At 45.0% G+C, this 26,861-nt stretch overlaps 1 protein-coding gene across 1 annotated transcript; it reads right to left on the reverse strand.

The window, feature by feature from the left end:
• Window positions 1-61: 61 nt before the first annotated feature.
• SERP2 (stress associated endoplasmic reticulum protein family member 2) lies at window positions 62-26,626 on the reverse strand. Its single transcript, XM_059041616.2, has 4 exons — window positions 26,542-26,626; window positions 26,150-26,267; window positions 21,401-21,473; window positions 62-503 (listed from the first exon to the last, which is right to left on the reverse strand). The coding sequence occupies exons 2-4, from the start codon at window positions 26,231-26,233 to the stop codon at window positions 463-465; spliced, it is 198 nt and encodes a 65-aa protein (XP_058897599.1). The 5' UTR covers window positions 26,234-26,267; window positions 26,542-26,626; the 3' UTR covers window positions 62-462.
• Window positions 26,627-26,861: the final 235 nt, after the last annotated feature.

Genomic DNA, 26,861 nt, shown 5'->3' on the forward strand with positions numbered 1-26,861 from the left:
CTCCGGAGCTTTCCTGATGTCATCTTCACTTTGGTTTTCTCACTGGAACCCACACAGTGTATAAGGTTGAACAAAGACATTTATTTGTAAAAGCAATTCCCAATGGAGCAGAGCTTGTATCCATAGAAAGTAAAGCGGTGATCATTCAGAAGCCCACATGCAGACATCAGCGAAAGCCAGGGCAAAAGCAGACAGACAGCTCTGCTGCAGACACCCCGAGAGCTACCAGTACCGCCAACTGCAAAGCAAAATGTCCTTTCCGCTTGAGAACACGGATGTACCGAGATGTCCTGTGAGAAAGAAATTTGGTCTGACATCCACGATGAAGTGATCAGGGAACAGTTGAGGGCGCCTTTTTTTCCTCTTCTGGGTGGCTTGTCAGCTTCCCACAGATCGCCGGCTAAGAGCTGAAGTGGTCCTCCACCCTCCAGCGGCAGGGGGCCGTGTCAAAGCCCAGCCTGCTTACATGCCCATCCTTATGCTCTGAATGATCTGGAAGATAGCTGAAGGAGGAAAACAAAACAGACGGCTCAGACACCAGACAGCACACAGCTGGAAACCCAGCCCCACCGCCAGCCCTGCTTCTGCTGACCCCGGGCCCCTGGACCTGTTAGCGCACAGCTGATTAGATATTTCCTAACAAGGAGTTAAGTTAACAGGAGGTCAGTGAACTTCTTTCAAAAGGCAGCCTTGCTCTGTCTGCTGATGGATGCCTCGGGGATTTATGGATAACTCCTGCTAATTCCACCCGGAGTGAAGGCCAGAAATCCCTCAGGCCCTGAGAGATTTGGCCCTCTTCCCCAGAATGTTCTGATGCTGCTGGGAAGCGAGGGACAGCGTTTTCGTGCAGGCAGGGCACGCATTTAACAGGTCAGCGACGCTGCCTCTTCAAAATGGCTGTGACCTGGAAAAAAAGCTGCCCTTGAACTGGAAGGAAGGCCAGGTGCTGGGCGCAGACACGTGGAGCTGGGCCCCCGGCTGCTGATAACCTCTGATACAAGTGCATCTTCAGGCGGCCTGGAACTTTCTGAAATTCGACTTGAAATGTACCGAGAGCAACATTGATTTATTCAGGGCACCGTCTTCACTAAGTGGACCGAACTCCTTCCTGAAGGGGTGGGTAGCCTGAACGTCCACAGACAATTCCTGGGACTCCCTCCCCTTATTTTGGTAAGAGCTGCTTGGATAGCACCCAGCCTGGTTTGGTGTATAGGGTTTAAATGTGTTCCAGGAGAGGAAGGTCCAACTTTTTTTCACATCCTTTCCACATGTGACATATACAATATTGGTCAATTCGCGATGAAGACAAAATCATGATAATAATAGCAACACATATAGAATGATTTTTTTTTTGAGGGGCAGCTGGGTATCATGTAACCACATGTAACAACAGAACAAGCACAGGACATTCAGGGGACTTACCCCTTCTCTCCTTCATAAAGTCATCCTGGAATATACAGCAGCCCAGCAGGGATGCTGCTTCCTACGTAACCATAGTGAAATACGCTACCCAGAACCCTCGAGAAACAAAGTGTCTGACATTTTATCAACTAACGTTAGCGAGCACATACTATGTGCCAGGCATTGTGCTTTGGGGATCCAAAGATAATGCACACCGAGGGCCCCGGGGACTCCTTCTTGGACGGCTAGACTTGAAGGGTAGATAAGGCACTAATGTAGTTGGTTTTTCATAAACTAAAAAAATCACTGTGTGCACCATTACGACTTTCCTAAATTGGATAGACACCCAACATGACTTAATATTAAGTGTTCATGAATGTTCAGTGTGACCATAATAAAAAGTGATAACTGATAAGACTCTTGCTGTAATATGGTTATAGAGGACGCACAGTGTTTGATCTGATCCCCAAATAGCTCTGGTTGGCTGTACTTCTTGGGTTCTCATTTCTGCTTCTTAGTGGTTATTGCGTCTCAATGATTCTTATCTCTGGTCACATCTCTGGTGCTACTACACCAATCTGCAATGGGCCCTCTTCTATTATTATGCTACTGTAGACTAAGCCAAAAACAAAGACTGTTAGAGCTATGTATAAAATGAGAATCAACCAATTGTGTGTGAAGGTCGGAAAGACTCTTCTCCAGATAAAGGAGTTAACTCAACAAGTTGTGATATTTAACTCTGGTTGTGCTCAGAGGTTTTCTTGGCTTATTCTCATCTGGGGGGTGGCTCCTAACAGGAGAAGCTGCTAGATGGATGAGAAAGTACCTTACCCAAATGTATAAGCTTGCCGGAACACGGAAGTTTCCACCCTCCTCTACCAAAGCTAACAAGGAATAAAAAGTAAATAAACATGTCTGTGTCCTGGCTCCACAGGAGTGCTGGAAGACAGCGGTATAGTCAAGCACATTAGGGAAAAAATATTTACATCTACCGTGCCTCAGGCTTTGTTCTTGGGAATCAGGAAAACATCCCTAATTTGGACAAATAGGCTTACTTTACAGGGGAATGTTTAGATCAGAGGCAACTGGGTTTGAGTCCCAGCTCTTCACTGAGTAGTTGTGTGACTGCATGAATAATTTAACCTCTTCAGTTCTGTCTCCTCTGCTGTGAAATGAGGACCAGGCTGCTTGCGGCGTTCACACAGGGATTCAATGATCTGACACAGATGAGGCTCCTCGCACATCAAGGTTTCGGCGCATGGGAGTGACTGCCATTATTCCTGTTACTATTACTACAATGATGGCTGCTGCTTCCATGTATGAGCGTGAAGACCAGAGAGCTCAGGTGCTACTTGCCACCCTCTAGAGGTGTGGATTTTCAGAATTCACTAAAGAGTTCTGAGCCCTGATTTCTCTATGTATAAAACTGTAGATGATATGTGCCTCAAAGGATTGCAAGGAATAAATATGATGACATAAGTAAAATATCTGCCCATAATAGATGCTCCAAAATGTTATTTCTCCCTGAGATTTCTTCGTAGACAAGGCATCATTATCAGCAGGATATAGGTCAATGACTACGAAACAGGCTGTCCTTTAGTCCATCAGACCCTATTAAGTTAATTCATGACCTCAAAATGCTGGGTAACGATAAAACCACTCAATTCTTTTTAAAGAACTGCTGCAAATTTCTCTTAAGAATCTTAGACAAAGTTTGCTGGCCTCAGAGTAGCAACACGTATTAAAACAACTTACCTATTTCTGAGTCTGCTTTAAAAACGAATGAAAGATCATTCCTGACCCTAATTGAATCCATGAATTAACAGGTAAAAATCTGATGGTCTTTAACGTGTGTACAGGTGACCCTTTAAAATTGAACCCTCTTGGAGAAATTACTTTGAATAAAGTCTATTTTAAGTTCACCATTTGCCTCCACCTCTAAGACAGTGGAGAGATGGTTGTGTTTTATGATTCCTTTTTCAATGTCTTTAAGAATTGTATCCCTGTCTTTAAGAAGGCTTATAGCAATGTCAATGTCTTTAAGAAGCCTTCACCATCCTATACCAATTATACTAACTGTACTTCTGTATGCCCGCCAGTAATGACCCGCACTACAGCCCTGGCCTCCCCGATGCTGACTTTCTGAGCCGGTGAACGGGAAGGGAGCCAAGAGTGGGTTCAAAGTGGGAAAGGAAAGGGGGGAGTCTAGACCCTGACAAGTTAATGACTTAACAGAGGGTGAACAAAGCAGAGAAAACAGCCGAGCGGGCTGCAGGAAAGGGGCTGTGGGCAGGTGAGTCAGCCGGGAGGACAGATGCCAAGAAAGGGAAGAAGGGCAGGCATTCAAGGTCAGGGGATCTGGCCTGGGGCAGGTCAGAGGTTAAGGAAAATCCAGGCTAGAGTGGGAACTACGGAATCTGGGAGCTTCCGCACTCTCCCACCTGTACGGGATCCCGGTCCTTGGTAACCTTGGACGATCACGTCTCTCTTCTATTCAACCATTCCCTTTCAATGAAATTCTTAGGGTTTAACATGCAAGAAGCACTTGCAACTCAAAAATCAACCAGAACAATCCTCCTGACTCCACATGTCCCATCCACAGGCGCCCTCTTCCTCTTTACAACTATTTCCAAAAAGCTGTCTAAGTCCTCACTTTCTCCATTTCCTTACCTTTGGGTTCCACCTCATTCCACTGCATTCTAGCTTCTCTCTTCACTCCAGTGAAATAGCTCTTGCGAAAGATACAAATGACCTTCCACGTCACTTAATCCAACTAGTGTCCTTCAGCTGCCTCTTGTCATACACCCCTACTTACCATCGCTGAGCGCTCCCTCCTGGAAACTCGCTTCCCTTGGCCTCTGTGACACACCATTCTCCTACTTTCTAGTTTTCCGCCTTCTCTTTGGCTCTTTACACTAAACGTGGTTTATGGGGGTCATCCTAACTCCTCCTGACCAGTAAACAAGAATGTTGAAGTTCTGCAGTGATCATGATGGCTTTCTTCTCTTCATTACATTCCTTCTCCCAGGTGATCTCATCCCCGCCCACTATTTCAGTTACCACTTAGCTTTTGATGACTCACCAATGTGTGTTGCCAGCCCCGACCTCTCCTCGGAGCTCCAGACCTACACCTTCCACCGTCTAATTGATACCTGCGCACAAGTGGCTCAAAGGCACGTCAAATGCAACAGGACCTTCTCATGATCTCTTCCCATTGCCAAGCTTGGCATCCTCCTCCTCCATCTTGCACGTACACCAAAAATGCCAGAGTCATCCTTGATACCTCTGATTGGTGACCAAGACCTGTGGGCATTACCTAATAATCGTGTGATTGTGCGTCTTTCACTCCATCCTTCCGGAAACCACCCTAGTCCAAGTTACCATCATCTTTCCCTTGACTCCTGCGGTGACCTCCACTGGTCTACTCTTGACCCTCCTTCAATCCTTTCTCCATACTGTAGCTAGAATTATTCTTCAAATAAAAACAAGTGAGATCGTGCCCTCCTGGAGTTTCTAACATGCCAGAAGCATTCTACGGCCCAATCCTTGGTGAAGCCTCCATGACCTGCATCTCCTGGCCCCTGGCAACCTGTCCAGATTCACCTTCTCCACTCTCCTCCTCTCTTACGGTAAGCCCTCCTTTTTTTTTTAAAAGCTCCCTGCTCTTACTACTGGGCTTTTACACATGCCATTCTGTCTGTCTGAAATACTTTCGCCACTCTACCCTATTGCCTAGTTTTACCTCAAAATTCAGAAGTTATTTCTTCAGAGAAGCCGTCTTTGACCATCTGGAGCAGGAGTTCTCAAACTTATGTCTCACAATCTCCTGAAAATGTTTGAAAACCGGCACTGGACCCCATCCCTAGAGTTTCTAATCCAGTGGGTCTGGGGTGGGAACTGAGAATGTATATTTCTAACAAGTTCATAGGTGCTGCTGAGGCTGCTGGTCCAGGGACCACACTTTGAGAACCACTTACCTAGAGCGCACCAGCCCTTTGCATTACAGGCACACCTCGTTTTATTGCGCTTTGCCGATATTGCGTTTTTTGTTTTGTTTTGTTTTGTTTTTTTTTTTTTACAAATTGAAGGTTTGTGGCAACCCTGTGTGTAACAAGTCTATGGGCAACACTTTTTCCACCAGCATTTGCTCACTTCATGCCTCTTTGTCACATTCTGGTAATTCTCACAATATTTCAAATGTTTTCATTATTTTTATATTTTTTACGGTGATCTGTGATCAGTGACCTTTGATGGTACTGTTACAAAAAGATTGGGACTCACTGAAAGGCTCAGATGATGGTTAGCATTTTTCAGCAATAAAGCATTTTTAAATTAAGGTATGTATACCTTTTTTTAGACATAATGCTATTTATTGCATGCTTAATAGACTACAGTATAATATAAACAAAACTTTTATGTGCACTGGGAAAACGAAAACTCATGTGACTTGCTTTATTGCGATATTAGCTTTATGGCAGCGGTCTGGACCTGAACCTGCAATGTTTCCAAGGTTGGCCTATATATGCTTTCACAGCCCTATGTTCCTCTCCAAACATTTTCATGCCTGAAATTTTACATGTTTCAGCATAATTATTTGTTTGACTCATCTTTCTTCCCCACTAGACCACAAGTTCCAGGAGAGCAGGGATGATTTTGCTCCCAGCTGTACCCCTGGGCCTAAGCTCAGCACCAGGCACATAGTAGGTCCTCAGTAAAAATTTACTGAAGGACTGAATGGTGAAAAATTGCAAACAGCATGGAGGAAAATACATTTTAAAAACCTCAACTGATTACTCTTCAGACCTAAAGAATCAGCATCAAATGGCGACCTTGAGATTCAATTGCTCCAAGAGCTCAATTCTTGAGGGGAAGTCAAGTCACAAGTCAAGAACATAAACCCCTTAAGGTCTGGAGCTGGGCCAGCCCAATCCACTCTTCCCTGGGGACTGCCCCACCCCAGCAAACTGGGAGTGCCCAAAGGACACAGAGATGACACAAGTGGATCCCCTAGAAGACTGTCAGAAAGCTGGAACCCTGCCAGACAATGGGGCCTTCGGAAAACAACATTTATTGAAAGTAAATGGTTGACGATAAGAGAGATCCAGGGAGTTGCTGAGAAGAGAGATCAAGACAGGCCAGAGGAACACCCTTTAGGAGGATAAGCCGACTCTCGAATTCACACAACTCTGATTAGTTTTCATTTAAAAAATTTAAAAAATGAAAGCACTGGTAAGAAAAGTATGGGCCTTGAGAAAGATAAGCAGAAATGTTAGGAGACAGGACATCGCCAAGGTGGGTCATTCAGCTCCCTGAAAGAATTAGCACAAAGATAGTCAAAGGCACGATGCCACTTCCCCATGGCTTCTCCAGAGACGGAGAAGAGGGTAAAGAGAGGGAAGCCAGGGATAGGTGAGGGCAGGAGGGCACTGTTAAAAGAGAGATCGTATTAGCAGAGAATAGGATGCTCTCTCCACATTAAAATGGCAGACAGCGGAAGCACTATTCCGAGAAGGAAACCATACACAGACCCAAAGGGCCCCAGGGGCACAGGGCCACAGGGCAGAGGTAAGCACATGACAAGTGAGGCCGTAGGTCACCTTGAGGGAGCCAATGGCTGGTGAGACATCTTTTCCAGACTGTCCATCTCAGACCCTGAGTCAGGAGTTCCAGAGCAGACGCATGTCCTCAAGCTTTCCTTTGTGATGAAACGGAAAGGTTTCTCCAGGGCTGCTCAGTTCCTCAAACTTGCCAGTCTTGTGGCTGTGGCTTCCTCTGGGTGTCACAATTTCAAGATAGTTCGGGCAGTCTCCAGGAAAGGCCAGTGCTTATGTGGACGACCTGCAAACATGGCGAACTCAAATTTGTCCTGGAGCAAGTGTCCAGGACAGAGCAAGGTGATGGAGCACCCCGGTGGCCCAGTCAAAGAGCAGCCCATGGCTGGGTCAGGGCTTTATCCACCTGGGAGAAGACTGAGAATGGCCGTCCATCTGGAACCTCTGGACAACGCACATTTTCTGGCAGGGAAAGTAGGAGATGTTTTAACAGGAGTTCTTTGCAATACACAGTCATACGCTAAAGGCCTAAAGTTGGTAGAAAATCTGCTCCATGGTGTTTTGGGGGAAATGGTAAGAGAGAAGGATGCAGGATGATAGAAAGCAGATGGGTTTGGAGTTTAGGTTTGGGTACTAGCTCTCTTTGTAGCTACGGGATGCTGGTTGATTTCCTCTCTGAACCTCTGTTTTGTGATTTGGAAAAATGAGTACCATAGCTTCTTTGTAGGGACTGTGTGATAAGAGAAGAAAATGTAAGTGTAGGACCTGGCATTATAATAAGTACTCAAGAAACGGTAGCCAAAATAGTTGTATGAATAGATTCTGCTCACCCCCGTTGGCTAGTTTTTAAAGAGTTCTTTCTGGAAGGACAGAAGAGGCTCCAGCTCTAGCTGTCCCTGCAGAGGTGACACCACTGACCTCTGGCCGGCAAACCTTGCCCTCTACCTGTCCAGGTGGGAGCTGGGGTTCCTGCAGCTTCCCCAGTATCTCAGAGCTCTGCTCCCCCAAGTTTTCTCCCCATCACAAAGGTCAAAATGTTATCTTTCTTTCCTTGCAAGCATTCAGAATCTTGGTCGGCACCTTGCCAGGGGTGTTGAGAGGCAAGGAGACAGTGCAACTAAGGGCCGTCAACAAAATGACAATAACAGCAAACATTTGTAAAACTATTACCAGGACTCCACTAAACGTGTGGCCTGCGTTGTCTCATTTAATCCTCAGGACTGATTTTCATGAGGATCCTAGGAGTTTTCAGATAAGATCCTGTCCCTTTTAAGAATGGAAGCCACTGAGGCTTGGAGTGGGCGTGTGAGTGAGTAGCTTGGACAAGGCTGCGCGGCTAGTAGGTGGCAGAGCCGGGTTTCCAACCCAAGGAAGCTGTCCCTGGAGCTGGTTCACACAGGACTTACTCCTGTCCCTCCTCCACAGCATCCTTAACAAAACAGCCAGTCCTAGGGAGGGTGGGGCTGTGGGCTCTTCCAGAAACGGAGAGGCCTCCAGTGCATACATAAAGGGAGACCACTGGACCACCTGAAACAGGAGGCCGGGAGGACAGGAGGCATTCAGGCTCAGCTCAGAACATCTCAGGGAATCACTTTCCTTATCTGTTCTGAATAGGTTGTCCTGAAAAACGGTCCAGCCTGTGACACGTTATCTCTCCCCAGTCCTGCCCCGGCAGGCAGAGTGCCTACCAGATACAGGAGAAGAGTACAGTCTGTTAACTGCCAGACAAAGGGAACATCCCTGCCCAGAAACAGTGCAGCTACTCACAAGTGATGGTGCCAAATGAACCTAGTAGGCTCGTTGGGAAAGGCTATAACTCTGGAAGCACAGAGGCCAGCGCCGGGCCGGACACAATTTCCTATTTGATGGGCAAAGAGGGTCCAGATGTGTATTCCCTTCTGGGGATGATAAAAAATCAGTATATCCAGAAACACAGGAGGCACCCCTATACACACACACACCACACAGATATACACATGCAAACACACAGAGACACATGAACACAGATACAAACATACACACACAGACACATACATACAAAGACACACACAGACACAGACATAAACACAGACACATAACAGATCCTGCTTCAACCAGAACAGCTTTTCTTTTGTTTCCCTCTAAGATTTGAACAAAGAGGTTTACTAGTCTTAAAAAAAAAAAAAAAAGAAAGAAAAAGAAAAGAAAGAAAGGTCTACTGCTTTAAAAAAAAAAGAAAAGAAAAGGCTAAAGCCAAGAGTTTAGCCATTTTGCTCTCAAAATACACTTATTTTTTTCTGATTATACAAGTAATATATGCTCATTGACAAAATTGGAAAAATATAGAAAATTAGGAAGGAAATAAGTCACTGGTTAATCCTATTACCCTAGAGGTTTCCCTTTGATGGGGGATATAAGCTCATCAGTTTCAAGAAAACCCAGACTTCAAGAATGACTAAAATTCACATAATCTCTAATTAGGAAGTAAGTATCATGTTCAGCCAGAGAGAGAGAGAAATGCAATTGAAATGAGGGATAGATGAGGGAGAAGTAGTCGGAGGGAGGGTGGTGGGGTGTGGCTGGTGTGTAAGAGTTTCCCTCTGAGAATCACAGCATCACGGGGAATAAATGGTGGTTCCCTGGTTGGAACCTCAGTGAGGGATGAGGACAGAGAAGACTGCTCTCAGCTTGCTGTTTCCTGTCCACACACAGGGACACACCTGGGCTCAGGAGAGGTGAATGATATAACAGGATCACAAGACACATGTAAGCGCTAACATACTGTCTGGTCAACTGCCTGTGAAGGGAAAGACCTACTGTCACTGAGTCCAGGTGAAACTTCTAGTCCAAGAGGAAAGTCAAAAATGCTGAAGACAGTTGTCCTGTGAACACTGTGGCATTGACACTATAAGATGGGTAGGCCAGGGTTAGGACCCTGCTGTCCTCACGCAAAGCAGCATACTTGTCACAGAGCTCTGGGGAGGCCTCAGAACCCTTCTCCACAAGGCTCCTGAAAGAGGTGAGGACCAAAGGGAGAGGAAAAGCCAGGGGCAAGGGCTGTGGGCACAGCCAGCAGGAGACGGGCTTCACCCATGGTCCGGGGAAGCACACGCAGACAGCAAGTGTCTCGCGCAGATAGCAGCTGGCGTATCTGTGTGACGGCATCTCTGCCGCCTCAGACGGACATTCTGGGTCACGCTTGTCTCTGAGTCTCAAGATAAAAACAAGTACTCTTCAGAAGCTATCAAACAGTTCTCTAAAGAGGCAGGCTTTGAAACGGGGGACTGAGAGTCAGGACGAGCTGCTTATCTGGAAAGAGGCCCCACCGCCTGCAGAAATGGAAGATAATATTTTTATAAAAACGGCCAAGTCTCTAAGAGGGGGGTGTTTAAACCCTTGGGGCTTCAGTGTGAATCTGGGGTCCTAGGAGATCAAATAAAGACAAACGCAATCAGTTAAAAAGGCCCAAGCAAAAGTCCTGGGTCAAGATCTGAACAAGAAAAGTTTCTGGCCTGTTTGGAATAATCATCTCAGGGGACCCAGAAGAGGTATTTGACTAAGAAATAGGTTTTAGATTTCTGATGGAATGTATATAATACTAACAACAATAAGGCTAGTTTCCAAATTAAACCAGACAAAGCAAGATATGGCCCCGAGATGTCCTATCTGGACAATTCCACGTCTCAAAAGAACACTGTTCGCCAAGCTTTTGCATCTCACAAAGAAAACATTTTTTTTTTTTTTTTTAATAGCAAAAAGGTGGTGTATTTGGGTTGCTTTAAGGGAATAAAACTCAGTTTATTTCTGATATTCAACTTAAAGTACAAACCCCTCTTCATGGATTTTAGTGTACCTCTGGGCGCTTCCTTTTTCCTGCCTGGGTCGGGTCTGAAAGATGCTGATGCTTTATCGCGGGAACATAGCCTCACCCACTGGGAGCGTTTATCATTGAAATTGCACACACTCCTCCTTGGAGTGAAGTGGCAGGGTCTACAGCTCTCTGGAAGGTCAAGACCAGCGTGAGTGGCTGAGCCTGCCAGGTGAAGGCGTGGCCTGGGAGGATGGAAGGCAATGGAAGCCTTAAGTGTCCATGACACCCCAGTCCCCATTCATGGTGCCACTACTTTACATGAGGGCGATGGAGACAGAGATGGTGGTGACTGAAGCTGCAGGTCTCAAGAGTGCTGTGGGCCAGCACTTATGTCCCTGGAACCATTCAGTACCAGGACAACCTCTGGAGGGGCTCCTCCTATCCCCGTTTGATGGATAAGGAAATCAATACAGAGAGAAGGTTATTCAGCAGAAACATAGCGAATCCAGGCTTTGAATCCACATCTGGCGGAGCCCCAAACTATCCTCCCCTCTGAAGCCTCTTATCCATTTACTGCCAGTTGGTCAGTTTTCAAAGAAGTGTTTTGCCTAAGACACCCTTTGCAATCCTGGAAAGTGGAAATTTCCTTCCTCTGAAGGGGGGTGTATTTAGTATTTAGATAATGTCCTCTAACTGGTTACAACCATGGACTTGGGCTGGACTGGGATCTCGGGGGGCCTCCCTGGTGAGGGGTGGGCATTCCCTGGGCACGTGTTTTCGTGCCAGGGGCTCTGGGTGCCTGTGTGCTGTGCCCTCACTGCTCCCCTGGTTCCTCTTCCTTCCTTGTCGTTATTTGGCTCTTATCAGCACCAGCCCTGCTGGCACGAAAGGCGTGTGTGGAGAACAAGGAAGGCCAAGGAAAGAAGCCGAGAAGGAAGGGGTCAAGAGTCTGCTGTGACATATCACTCCCCATAATAATGGGGTCCCGTAACCTCTTGGAGGTTTGTTGACTTGTTTTGCCACGTAAAATGGAGTAAGGGTGACCAATAAGTGAGCCTATGTTTAAAGGTCAACATTTTTACCATTCTTCATTTTTTCACAAAAGATACTAGGAAAACAGATAAAACCTGCATTCCTTGTGACTTGCCTCACCTGAAAATTTATTTACCCTAGGTACACTGACAGTATTTCTATAATTTTTTATTTTAAATAGTTAATTAATTAATTCTTGGCTGCACTGGGTCTTCGTTGCTGCACGTGGGATTTCTCTAGTTGTGGCGAGTGTGGGCTACTGTTCGTTGCGGTGCGCGGGCTTCTCATTGTGGTGACTTCTCTTGTTGTGGAGCATGGGCTCTAGGCGCGCGGGCTTTAGCAGTTGCAGCACGTGGGCTCAGTAGTTGTGGCTCGTGGGCTCTGGAGAGCAGGCTCAGTAGCTGTGGTGCATGGGCTTAGTTGCTCCGCGGCATGTGGGATCTTCCCGGACCAGGGCTCGAACCCGTGTCCCCTGCATTGGCAGGCGGATTCTTAACCACTGCACCGCCAGGGGAGCCCATATATATATATATATATATTCTTTTTCAGATTCTCTTCCATTATAGGTTATTACAATATGTTGACTATAGTTCCCTGTGCTATACAGTAGGTCCTCGTTGTTTATCTTTCTTATATACAGTAGTGTGTATCTGTTAATCCCAAACTCCTAATTTATCCCTTCCCCCTCTCCCCACTCTGTTTTGGTAACCTAAGTTTGTTTTCTACGTGACACTATTGCTAAAAAAGAGCCCTTTGCCAAGCCCACCGTCAATTAGAAAAGTGGGCTTAATAGAGTGAGGTAACGAAAGCAAGAGAATCAGATCAATGACCAACACTTCACTACTATTAGAAGATTTCATATTTTTCCTGTCTGTATAAAGATCTACAAAATATGAATAACTAACCACATGAACTCAGAGAGGGCGAATGACCTCAGAGGTATCCCAGGGACTTGGTGAAATGGAACTTAAGCCTGGCACATGGATATATCCTGTTCAAAGGAAAGGGACTCTCTGGACAGGGACAGGAAGGGGTGTGTCTGCAGAGGTATGGAAATCCCACCGCAAACTTCGGTGCATTTTGTGCGAGCGAGAGTCACAGGCAAGGGCAGGGGTGAAGGTGCCGTTGTGCACACTACAGATGATGGCAGGATGGGGTGGGTCTCTCCTACTTTGTGCTACAAAAGTGGAACAGAAGCAAGAGAGAGCAGTGATAAGGGGCTTTAATCATCCAGGCACCGAGGAGGCTCAATACGTAAAGCAGAGGAACTGATAAAGGGAAGAGCTAGATTTAAGGAAATCGCATTTTTTGTGTGTGTGTGCAATAACAATTTTTTTAAACATCTTTATTAGAGTATAATTGCTTTACAGTGGTGTGTTAGTTTCTGCTGTATAACAAAGTGAATCAGCTATACATATCCCCTCCCTCTTGCATCTCCCTCCCACCCTCCCTATCCCACCCCTCTAGGTGGTCATAATCGCATTCTTTTGAACGAAGAGAAGAGATAGGCAGATAAGTGAGTCACTTAGCTGTGCAGCAGAAATGAACACAACACTGTAAATCAACTACACTTCAATAAAATAAATTAAATAAAAAAGGTAGGAGCCTATGGTTTGTGACTCTGAAAAGGGAGGAACTCAGGAGGGATAGTAGGAGCTGCAAGAACTGAATCTTGACTAATCCCAGAGACGTGGCAACGGGTATGAATCTAAAGGAGCTATTGTGTTTTTCGTGACGTGTTTGGTTTAGAAAAGGACACGGACAAAGATAGAAGTAAGGGCACAGTACCAAGGACGAACTGAGAAGAGTGACACATTTCTGTGAGAACAGAGCTTGGCCTGAGCTGAAGCTTGCAAAAAAAATGCTAAAGTTGGCAAAAAAAAGTAAAGAAAAAAAGGGAGATGGTGGTGGATTATTTTTAGGTATGATTTTAAAAAGGAGGAGGTCCATTGCGTGGGGATCATGGTGGCATGTTAACAGAGGATAAAGTTAAGAGGACCCAACTCCCCGTTTGATGTCTAGCCTTTCCATAGAAGCTAGTGGTCTTCACTAGATTTAAAGAAGCATCCTTAGAAGAGCGCCAGACATGCTGGCCAGGGATGTAGTATGCCAGTAAGTGGTGTGTCCTCTTGGCCACTTTAAGTCCAAATCTCCAGGCCCTGCAGGCTCCCATCCCAGGCCCCTGGACAAACCAACAGAGAGGATAGCAGAGACAATGTACTTGATCCCTGAAAAAACTAATGGAGACTGGGAAGGTTCCAAAAGACTGTTGTCAGCAAATGTCCCAATTTACCCAAATGGGCGGAAAGATACAGTTCCTACTATGTGAACCAATAAGCCTGGCAAAATTGTAATTAAGACGTAATGTAGGGAAGGTTTTTAATCCCTTTGGAAAGGACGGATGTTAAGAACTAGCACAGGTAGGAGGAAAATAAGCCAGACGAAATGACTTATTGGCTTTCTCCCCTCTCCTGTATGCTACCTAAGGGCACACACCAGAGCGGTGTCCCCGTTACTGTGTATCTTGAAGCCAAAAAAGAAAAAAAACATAAACCAGAAAAACCCACCAGCTCTGTATCTATTTAGTTCCTGACAACAAGGGTTCCACGATGACCCAGGCTCACAGATCCTGTGTTGGCCTTTGGCCATTCTTGAGCCTGTCCTACTATCTCAGGCCTCTGTGCCTTTGTCATGCAGTGTTCCCTCATGTGGAATAACCCTCCTTTTGTCTGGCTGTTTGTCCTTCAAAACTCAGCTCAAATGGCACCTTCCCTGGAGAACTTTCCCTTCTGCTCAGTATGAGTTAGAAGGCCCTGATATAGTCTGACTGTGTTTTCTGAGATCCACATGTTGCAATCCTAATGCCCCATGTGATGGTGGTAGAAGGTGGGGCCATTGGGAGGTGCTTAGGTCCTGAGGGCCGAGGCCTCACGAATTGGATTAGTGCTCTTGTAAGAGAGACCCTACTGAGCTCCCTAGCCCCTTCTACCACGTGTGGATGCCATGTGAGGATACAAGGAGAAGTCTGTGATTGGGAAAGGGGCCCCCAACCGACCACACTGGTACCCTAATGTGACTTGCAGGCTCCACAACCGTGAGCAATAAATTTCTGCTGTTTAGAAGCCACCCAGTCTATGGTAGTTTGTTATAGCAGCCCGAACGCACTGAGACAGTCCCTTGTCCACGCTTGCCAAGCCCTCCGGGTGCTCTGCTGTCACAGTGCTCTTTCCCTGGGGGCAACGACATGCTCCTTATCTGTCTCCCCAGCGCCAGCTGCCCCCTGAAGGAGTTTGTATCTCCAAAGCCCGCACAGTGCCAGGCACACCAGGGGCCCTCAAGACACGAGGACTGCTTGCAGGAGTTTTGCTGAGAGGTTCAAAGTCAACCTGAGGGGACTTGTCTCTAATTGTTTCCTGTGGGCTTCTCCAAACCTAGACTTTTACCAGTGCCTTGGACGAATAATATACTTGCAAGAAACCATAAAGCTGGGAGAGAGAGATAATTAGATAAAAGGCTCAAGGTTCAAGATCTAACAATCTACAGGTTGGCCATAAAGCCTGAAAACGTAGATAACTTTTTTTTAAAAACATCTTTATTGGAGAAAATTGCTTTACAGTGTTGTGTTACTTTCTGCTGTATAACAAAGTGAGTCAGGTATATGCATACGTATATCCCCGTATAGACCCATATCCCTTCCCTCTTGTGTCTCCCTCCCACCCTCCTTATCTCACCCCTCTAGGTGGTTGCAAAGCAGGGAGCTGATCTCCCTGTGCTATGTGGCTGCTTCCCACTAGCTATCGATTTTACATTTGGTGGTGTATATATGTCCATGCCACTCTCTCACTTCGTCCCAGCTTACCCTTCCCCCTCCCTGTGTCCTCAAGTCCATTCTCTACGTCTGTGTCTTTATTCCTGTCCTGCCCCTAGGTTCTTCAGAACCTTTTTTTTTTTTTTTAGATTCCATATATATGTGTTAGCATATGGTATTTGTTTTTCTCTTTCTGACTTACTTCACTGTGTATGACAGTCTCTAGGTCCATCCACCTCACCACAAATGACTCAATTTCGTTTCTTTTTTTGACCGAGTAATATTCCATTGTATATACGTGCCACATCTTCTTTATCCATTCATCTGTCAATGGACACTTAGGTTGCTTCCATGTCCTGGCTATTGTAAATAGTGCTGCAATGAATATTGTGGTACACGACTCTTTTTGGATTATGGTCTTCTCAGGGTGTATGCCCAGTAGTGGGATTGCTGGGTCTTATGGTAGTTCTATTTTTAGTTAAGGAACCTCCATACTGTTCTCCATAGTGGCTGCACCAATTTACATTCCCACCAACAGTGCAAGAGTGTTCCCTTTTCTCCACACCCTCTCCAGCATTTATTGCTTGTAGATTTTTTGATGATGGCCATTCTGACTGGTGTGAGGTGATACCCCATTGTAGTTTTGACTTGCATTTCTCTAATGATTACTGATGTTGAGCATCTTTTCATGTGTTTGTTGGCAATCTGTATATCTTCTTTGGAGAAATGTCTATGTAGGTCTTCTGCCCATTTTTGGATTGGGTTGTTTGTTTTTTGATATTGAGCTGCATGAGCTGTTTGTATATTTTGGAGATTAATCCTTTGTCAGTTGCTTCGTTTGCAAATATTTTCTCCCATTCTGAGGGTTGTCTTTTCATCTTGTTTATGGTTTCCTTTGCTGTGCAAAAGTTTTGAAGTTTCATTAGGTCCCATTTGTTTATTTTTGTTTTTATTTCCATTTCTCTAGGAAGTGGGTCAAAAAGGATCTTGTTGTGATTTATGTCATAGAGTGTTCTGCCTATGTTTTCCCCTAAGAGTTTTATAGTGTCCAGTCTTACATTTAGGTCTTTAATCCAGTTTGAGTTTATTTTTGTGTATGGTGTTACAGAGTGTTCTAATTTTATTCTTTTACATGTAGCTGTCCAGTTTTCCCAGCACCACTTATTGAAGAGGATGTCTTTTCTCCATTGTATACTCTTGCCTCCTTTATCAAAGATAAGGTGACCAGGGCTTCCCTGGTGGTGCAGTGGTTGAGAATCCGCCTGCTGATGCAGGGGACACGGGTTCGTGCCCCAGTCCGGGAAGATCCCACATGCCGTGGAGCGGCTGGGCCTGTGAGCCATGGCTGCTGAGCCTGCACTTTTGGAGCCTGTGCTCCTCAACGGAAGAGGCCACAGCAGTGAGAGGCCCGCGAACCACAAAAAAAAAAAAAAAAAAAAAGATAAGGTGACCATATGTGAGTGGGTTTATCTATGGGTTTTCTATCCTGCTCCATTGATCCTTATTTCTGCTTTTGTGCCAGTACCATACTGTCTTGATTACTGTAGCTTTGTAGTGTAGTCTGAAGTCTGGGCGCCTGATTCCTCCAGCTCCGTTTTTCTTTCTCAAGATTGCTTTGGCTATTCAGGGTCTTTTGTGTTTCCATACAAATTGTGCAATTTTTTGTTCTAGTTCTGTGAAAAATGCCATTGGTAGTTTGATAGGTATTGCACTGAATCTGTAGATTGCTTTGGGTAGTATAGTCACTTTCACAATGTTGATTCTTCCAATCCAAGAACATAGTATACCTTTCCATCTGTTTGTATCATCCTTAATTTCTTTCATCAGTGTCTTACAGTTTTCTGCATACAGGTCTTTTGTCTCCTTAGGTAGGTTTATTCCTAGGTATTTTATTCTTTTTGTTGCAGTGGTAAATGGGAGTGTTTCCTTAATTTCTCTTTCAGATTTTTCATCATTAGTGTATAGGAATGCAAGAGATTTCTGTGCATTAATTTTGTATCCTGCTACTCTACCAAATTCATTGATTAGCTCTAGTAGTTTTCTGGTAGCATCTTTAGGATTCTCTATGTATGGTATCATGTCATCTGCAAACAGTGACAGCTTTACTTCTTTTCCTATTTGGATTCCTTTTATTTCTTTTTCTTCTCCGATTGCTGTGCCTAAAACTTCCAAAACTATGTTGAATAATAGTGGTGAGAGTGAACAACCTTGTCTTGTTCCTGATCTTAGAGGAAATGGTTTCAGTTTTGTACCATTGAGAACAATGTTGACTGTGGGTTTGTCATATATGGCCTTTATTATGTTGAGGTAGGTTCCCTCTATGGCTACTTTCTGGAGAGTTTTTATCATAAATGGGTGTTGAATTTTGTCAAAAGCTTTTTCTGCATCTATTGAGATTATCGTGTGGTGAAAACAGATAACTTTTTTATACAGATGGATTTTTCCTTTTGATTTTCTGTGGCATGCTAATGGCATTTTTTTGGTTTGTTTGTTTTTTGGTTTGTTTTGTTTTGGGGAGAAAATCAGAGAGTGATCATCTGAGGCAATGCATCACAGATGACTATGCAGGCACTGAAGGAAATGCTGCATTGATGCACCACATTCATTGCAGTTTTTCACAGTGCTCTGAACTATGCACTGCTAATGCAGGGCAATACACTGAATACATCATGTAATGTCACTAACCATACTGTACATTATTATGTAATATCAGTAAGCCATTTATTATTTCTGTTCTTCTATGTTTCCATACTTTATGGCTACTCTTTAGGAAAACAGCTTCCAACCAACAATGAAATTAAAATAGAAATGTTCATGGAGCTTTATATTAGGTCTAAAAAAAGTCTATTTAATATCTACAACATGGGGAATATTTGGTTTTATCCATCCATCCATCCATCCATCCATCCATCCATCCATCCATCCATCTAGCCAACGAGATTAAGCACTCCCTATGTGCTAAAAACTGTGCTAGTATCTAAAAATTTAGTGGAAGATAAATACTGTCTTCCCTAAGCTTATATCCTAGTAGAGAGAAATGGATAATAAGTAAGCAAATTAAATAATTTCAAATGTTGATGAGGGCCATGAATAAAATAAAACAATGTGTGATGCAGATAGGGGACAACTTTAGATGGGAGGGTACAGAGATGCATTTCTGAAGCTTGCAGGAAGTTGACGTGAAGAAGAGCTTGGTGGGGCCTGGCTGGCCATAAGCTCTCTCTCTGTAAGTCTAGGAGGTGCTGTGATTGTTAAAAATAAACTGCAAGACAAAGGATTAATCTCCAAAATATACAAGCAGCTCATGCAGCTCAGTATCAAAAAAAAACAAACAACCCAATCCAAAAATGGGTAGAAGACCTAAACAGACATTTTTCCAAAGAAGATATACAGATTGCCAACAAACACATGAAAGGATGCTCAACATCACTAATCATTAGAGAAAAGAAAATCAAAACTACAATGGGGTATCACCTCACACTGGTCAGAATGGCCATCATCAAAAAATCTACAAGCAATAAATGCTGGAGAGGGTATGGAGAAAAGGGAACCCTCTTGCACTGTTGGTGGGAATGTAAATTGATACAGCCACTACGGAGAACACTATGGAGGTTCCTTAAAAAACTAAAAATAGAACTACCATACGACACAGCAATCCCACTACTGGGCACACACCCTGAGAAAACCATAATTCAAAAAGAGTCATGTACCACATTGTTCATTGCAGCTCTATTTACAATAGCCAGGACATGGAAGCAGCCTAAATGTCCATAGACAGATGAATGCTTAAAGAAGATGTGGCACATATATAGAATATATGGAATACATTACTCAACCATAAAAAGAAATGAAATTGAGTTATTTGTAGTGAAGTGGGTGGACCTAGAGTCTGTCATACAGAATGAAGTAAGTCAAAAAGAGAAAAACAAATACCATATGCTAACACATATATATGGAATAAAAAAAAATTGGTTCTGAAGAACCTAGGGGCAGGACAGGAATAAAGACACAGATGTAGAGAATGGACTTGAGGACACGGGGAGGGGGAAGGGTAAGTTGGGATGAAGTGAGAGAGTGGCATGGACATATATACACCACCAAATGCAAAATAGATAGCTAGTGGGAAGCAGCCACACAGAATAGGGAGATCAGCTCAGTGTTTTGTGACCACCTAGAGGGGTGGGTTGGGAGGGTGGGAGGGAGATGCAAGATGGAGGGGATATGGGGATATATGTTTACATATAGCTGATTCACATTGTTATACAGCAGAAACTAACATATATTGTAAAGCAACTATACTCCAATAAAGATGTTAAGTAAATAAATAAATAAACTGGGGCATATTAATAAAAGCAGGATTATGAGACAAAAAGCAGTGACAGACCTACTATCTCTGTAGCAGTTGCACCATTTCTAGACCAACTTCTACACTTGCAAATGCAATACTTTAGGAGAGTCATGGCATGTTTAGAAGGGTCTAGAAACTACATCTTATGAGGACAAGGTTGAGCAAACTAGGGAAGTTGAGTTTGTAGGAGTCACTGGGCAGTCATCTTGAAAATATCCAAAGAGTCAAGAAGTTCAGAAGCAAAAGGGTCCAAGCTCTGTGGTTTTTGGCGTCCACACCTGAACTACCGAGAAGATAGCACAGTGTGGTTCAAAAGAGGGGAGGTGTTTCCAATAGGATTAGAGCTGCACAGAAATGGGATAGGCTTTTTGAAGGAGTGAGAGCTCCTGAAGTATTCCAGCAGTGGCCGGGTAAACTCTGTTAAAGATGAGGGATCCCTGTATTGGACAAAAGAGTCCCTTTGAGAACACATCTTTAGGGATGGCGTACACTTTTGTTTCTTGGAGTGGAAGATCTTCTCTCATCTTGGAATCACCTTTAAAATATTTGAGCCTCACACAAAGGCTTGTTTGGCAATAGTGCCAAGACCATCGGATCCCTCCTTCCTCGTAAGAGCTTTCGTTTCCTTGGAAGAGTGGTCTCCTAAAGATCAGAGGCACCTTTAGTCATGGGCGTCTCTTGCCATTGGGGAGGAATGACGTCTTCCTGGGAGGTTTAGATCTTTGCAGGAAGATGTGTACTCCTCGCCTTCCCTGCCCTCAGCAACAGCGAGGAGATGGAAGATGGGAACATCTAAAGACCAACCTTGTTGATAGAAGTGACCTCCATTCACCAGTACTTCAGAGACCCAACCCATGGGGACCAGGAATTGAGTCAAGGCTCCCAATTACAGAAGTCGACTAGAAACAACTGCATGATCCTTCTGGTCAAGTCTGCACTCTGTGTGTGTGTGTGTGTGTGTGTGTGTGTGTGTGTGTGTGTGTGTGTATGTAAGTAAAGCTCTCTTAACTTGCCACCTTCCAGCATCAGGTGACTGCACCTTGAGGCTCAGGTCAAAGGCTCTGTTTTACCCAGCACCTCTGCAGAGCTTCCCTTAAGGCGTAAGGCCTCTCCTTCTCTCTGGAATGTGGATTATCTCAGGCAGATAGGTGCTCTACTTTCTGTTCCAAATGCCCTTTTTAGGTTAGGTCTTCAGAGGAAGCCTTAACTGAACTCTGAAGTGTAGCCAGCCAATTTAATTGCTCACTGTAAACATTTTATGATTATGATTTGATAGCATATCAGTTCTGTCTCTACTCTGTTTGCTGGAATGGAAATGAAATCAAAACCTATTAAGATGAAGGCTTCGGGCAGCAATTAACATGAATCCCAGACCAATATAGTTTTTGTCTATTTACCTTGAGAATAAAACATGTGTTTTTATAGGACAAAGGAGACCATGGGATATAAGGGCAGTGAGAAACCCATACCTGAGCCGCAGACAACAAAAACAAACAGTGCCAACAGCCATGGTCCCACGGGATATTTCTCTTCTTGCGGCCTCTGAAAGGGAATGGGAGAAAGTAAGATTAGCTTCATTCATTCAAGAAACATTTACTGAGTATGGCTAGTCACTAGACACCTCTGTGAATGAGACAGACCCAGTCTCAGTGCCAGCGGGCACATCTAGACGAACAAAGTCAATTTTAAGGGATCAAGATTGGTTTGGAAAAATTCATCAATAAACTTACTTACACCCTTGTAACTCAATGAACTTGGTGGTTCTTAAATATTCTGGGGGCAGATGAGGTATAAATACACAAACCAATACAGTGATTTGAGAAGGCAAAAATGATGTTACTAATCATTGCTTCTGTTGGCTGAAAGCACGCTTCAGGCCAGGCACTCTAGAAAGCAGCCAAAATCCGCGATCACCAGCACTCACAACTCCACGCAAGGCCAGTATTATCATCTCCATCCTGTATTTGAGAAACTGAGGCTCAAGGTTTGCTAACTGGAACACGAGCTGGGATTCACATTTAGGTCTGCCTCTTTACGGAGCCGGGGGCTTTTCCTCCAACAGATTCATCTTGAATTCCTGCATCCGTGGCTTCCAAGCAGGGTTACAGAGCACAGCCATTTTCTCAAAACTTTCTAAGTGCTAAAAACCTGGGAAGCCACTGCAGTGGAAACCCTGGGAACAGTAGATGCACCACAGCAGCTGTGTATGGAGATGAGGGGAGCGGTGTTTTGTAATAAACCTCCTAATTCTTAGTGAAGCTTATGCTTGGGAGAAATCTCAGCATCCCTGGGAAGCACAAGGAGACTGTGGTCCCCACACGGACCAGCCCTGCATACCTCCTGCTCTTCTCAAGCCAAATGCACAGACGTCAGAGGAAGGCCCCTCTGCAATTCCTCTGGGTCTGTGTGCAGGTAAGGCTTGGTCCTTACAAGCAAATCCATCAATGGAAAACCAATATTTTCTGAGAAAGGCATCTGAAAACGTGGGGAATTTCTCAAGTGAAAAGGGAGAAGGTAGAGTGAAGAAAAAAGAAGAACTCACTAAATATTCCCTCACTGGCATGAGCCAAAAATAGGCTGTGGCCAACATAGGTTAAAGAACTTATTTTATCATAGACAAGGCAACAGTTCTTTGGTTCTCAGCTTACCTGTTCCATTCTTAGAGAACCTTCTCTCTTCTACCTCAGTTGAGTTCACTTGACACTTAACTCCCCAGGTACTTGTTTTAGATAGCATTTATCACAGTTTGTATCTCGATGTTTATTCTTGTGATACTGTGTTTGATGTCTGTCTTTCCACTAGACTGTAAGCCCTGCAAGGGCAGGCACTGTGTCTCTTTCATATATCAATGTATAGCAACGTCTGGCCCAGAACTTAAACACAATAGATGCTTAATAAATGTTCTTCGAAGAATGAATAAGCATACAAGCCCCACTAAATACGATGTCTTAGGTCAGCTAGAGTAAAGAAAGGGTCTTGGAAGGATATTGGCTCTTCCAATACTCCCCAATTGGTGATAGGGTTATTCCAGCATTTCTCTTACTACAGAAGCATGGATTAGTGTCAGTGGCAGGTAGAATCTAAGGATTAAAACCACTCACTTCTCCGACCTTGACCACTTGCATCTACCAACACCCTTGTGGCAAATCTCACTGCAAGGGAATAGACGGTTTCTTTTGACTAGAAGAAAGACAAAATCAGTCTTAAATAACTGCATAGGATAACTTTAATCAGCATACGTACTGTGTCGTTCTTTGGCACTTAAGACCAGGTCAAGATCGAGCAAGTAAATAATAGAGGTATTAAATAAAGTTACCTGAACAGAGTGTGACATTCACGCCTCTGCCCCTTCGCCAACTTCCTAATCACCTGTGATAGTTGACCAGAAACAAATTCTGCTGCTGTCATCCCACTGACACTGAACGAAAAAATTCATTTAGTTCTATCTCCAGCAGCATCAACAAGTGAATCCAGGAGCCTGTAGATGGATTTTTGGTCTCATGCAGACACCAAATGGAGTCATTTATTTTTTCCTTTGCAGAAAAACTCAGATTATCAGGATACAGAGCTTGCATCCTGATAACACAAAATCCTTCTTGATGACACTCCACATTGAATCAATATTATCTGGGGACTTTCAGAGCTCAAGAACTCCTTGGCTGGTCATAATACCAATATATCCTTTTTTGAGAGCTTTGAGTTACTTTTTAGGGGAAGCAGTGCCCAGCACAGATCTGTTGGGACAATTCACCTAAGCCTGAATCTATTGCTGGGAAAGGTAAGAAAAGCAGTAGAATCCTGCAAATGACATGGTTCATTTCCCTCAGGAATTTGTCACTCCCTGGGCTCCAAAATGCAGAGGATGGCTTTCCCTGTGATAAGATACCAGCAGGGTAACTCAGAACTCTGAAATTTAAATTGCCTTTTCATTCTGAAGAAGTTACTACTGTATAATCATGAAATGATTATTCCATTTCTGTTATCTGGGAGAACAGTACCGATTCACTCCATAGCTGTAAGCTGATAATGAAATACCCAAGCATCTATATACAATTAAAGGAGTTTATTTCTGAACAATTAGTCTGAATTTTCTGTTAGAATCTGTTCATGTGTCGGGCATTTATTGAATTTCATTCTGAACAAGTTACCCCTTACAAGATACTTCCTTCAAGGTATAATCATGTTTGATCTCTAATTAGGAAAATGAGATTTAAGATTTAAAGTGTTTCTTTTTGAAAGAGAATTTCATTTTTCTTTTTGGATGCTGATCCATTGACAATAAAGTTAACCAAAAAGCCTTTCTAACCAAGGGAAAATAAACGTACATCGTGGCCTGGTTTGGAAACCTTTCATTACAAAGTTAGTAGGACCATTTAGAAACACTCATAGGTGCCAGGCACTTCTGAAAGGCTCACTCCATGGTATATCAGAACCTATTAAAAATCCACTCAGACCCTACATTAAACATAATTTGAAAATATCTCTGAAAGTTAAGTTGAACTGCAGTCAAGCTGACTACATTTCCTAGATATGTAAACAGCTTTTTCTCCAATTTTTCCATTTTCTTTTCTTATTTTGGAGCCAATCATTTTTGTTTCAGGTACCAAACATTTTCTAGTGGTCTTGAGAAGCTAGAAATGGCAGACACTGACTTTATCAAGCCTAATGGGTAAAACAGCTCTGCAAAGCAGTTTCTGTTTTGTCGTTACTTCTGCAGGCAGATCAGTTGTCAGCTGAGGAGAATTAAGTGACCTCTGTTTTTTTAGTTCACTAAAAGGAACTACACAACTAGAAATTTTCAGTAAATCAGCTAGTCTGTATGATATCCTGGGAAGAATTGATCTCCTAGGGATATAAACCCCGAATACTTTAACATCCATTAAAAATTATTTTTCAATGTCAATTTGGACAGCAAGTTTTTTTTTTCTGAGTAAAAATAGGGAAAACAGAGATCTACGTGAAAAATAGTTCCAATTCAATGGCATATTGGCATTTTGCTGCCCAATAACAATGAAATGATCTAACTCCCAAATGAGAGAACTTCCAGAACAACTTAAGCTTGTAGCTGCCTATAAAGATCCAAATTTGATGCTAAGGTTTCTCTGCCATAGTACTGCTTGGTTCTGCAAGAATTCTGGTGTAGAGATTGCAGATCCAGCTTTGTGCTCAGTTAATCAAACCAGCTTTATGCCTTTGGCTAAAAGCAACTGCCTCATCAAGTCTGCAAGCTCTTCCAGCCAAACCTCAAGTTTCAGCTGAACTTGCACTGAAGTGTCTGGGATAATAGATTCCATGTGCCTTTGCTCATACACTTGGAGACCAGCACTACTCAACAACTCATCCGAAGGCTGCCTCTGAATGTCCAGGATCATGGGCCTGGCAATTTCTGTTGAAGATCATTTGCTTTCCTAAAAGCAAACAAACAAACAAACAACACACACACACACACACCCCTGTACTTAAGGCACAGATTTTACGTAAGCATTGTTATAAAGCTTTAGTCTACAGTTCTGGAGGTGCAGAATGCCTGGCAATAAGCTAGTCTCTAAAGTTCTGGAACATACTATCAGGATGAGCCGGAATTGACGAGGTGAACAAGGGGAATGTTGCTTTTAAACTTTCGCCGAGTGGTGGTGCGGGGCCTCACTGGAGAAGAGGCAAAAGAGGAGGATGGAGGGAAATACGGGGTGAATAGCATTCCTAATTCCCAATTTATACAGGGAGACCATTACAAAGGGGCAGGAAAGAAAACCTTATCTTGGTGTGTTTGATGGGAATGGAGGGCAGGGTATGAAGCCTAGGAGGGAGACGTGGCTAAGGACCTCCCTTTACTCATTCATTCATTCATTCAACAAAACCGAGCTAGCACCTCCTAGGTTCCAGGCCCCGGCGTCAAGCAGTTAGTTGGTTTAACTGTTCGCTGAAGGATGTGACTTTCGTCTTTCCCAGAGACAAAGGCCCAGTTGTCTCCTGGGGAGGCCCTTCTGCGCCTCCGCGGTAGCCCCAGCTGACGCTCTCAGAGGGGCCACGGCCAACCAGGGCCCTCTCCGCTCAAGCGAGCACAAGTCCGCGCCTCGGGGAGCCTGGCCCTCAGCGCCCACCGTGCGGGACCCCGTGGGAGGGGCAGCCCGGGGCGCTGAGGAGGGGGAGGCTGGCCCCGCGCCCGCCCAGCCCGGGCCCTGCCCCACGCCGCTCGGTCAGCGCCGCCCCCGCCTTACCAGGGTTTTGGCTACATTCCCCCTCTGGGTGATGTTTTTGCTGTGCTTCTCGTTAGCCATCCGGATGCGCTGTTTGGCCACCATGGCTCGGGCGCTAGGAAATGCTCTCGACTCCCACCTGCAAGGATCCCCCCCACCACGTGAGCCCCCGACAGGGCCGAGCGCGTCCCGCCGGCCCCGGGCGCTGCAGGTGGCAACGCGCGGCCCCCGAGCCCCGCGCACCCCGCTCCCCAGCCCCCAACGAGCCGGCTCCAGAGAGAGGCCAGAGCCCGGACGGAAGTAATCTTTCATCTCAGGAAACCCTCTCCTACTTCCTCGCCATCCTTCCGGTCCCCCCAGCTACCTAACCAGCGCGGCCCCGAGGCGGGCGCTGCGGCGCGTTCTCTCCGCACCTGGCGGCCGGAGCGCAGCGCGCCGAGTGGCTCGGGCCCCGGGGCCCCAGGGGTGTCAGGACCCAGCGGCCGAACGCGGCGGGGCCGAGGGTTCCGGCGGCCGCGGGCTTTGTGCGCTCATAGCGGCCGGGGGCTCCTCGGGCCGGGACCCACTGGGTCCCGCGGAAGAGACTGGGGCGGCCGCGCTTGGAGCAGGGTCGCGCTGTTTCCCCCGTACCGCGGCCCCCTGGCCGAGGGCTGGGCTGGAGGTGGCGGCCCGGGGTCCTCAAAAGACAAGTTGAACAAGGACAGGGCTGGGCCCGCGCTGTTGGGGGACAGTC

This window comes from Kogia breviceps, chromosome 16, assembly GCF_026419965.1.
Source record: "Kogia breviceps isolate mKogBre1 chromosome 16, mKogBre1 haplotype 1, whole genome shotgun sequence".
NCBI lineage: Eukaryota > Metazoa > Chordata > Mammalia > Artiodactyla > Physeteridae > Kogia > Kogia breviceps.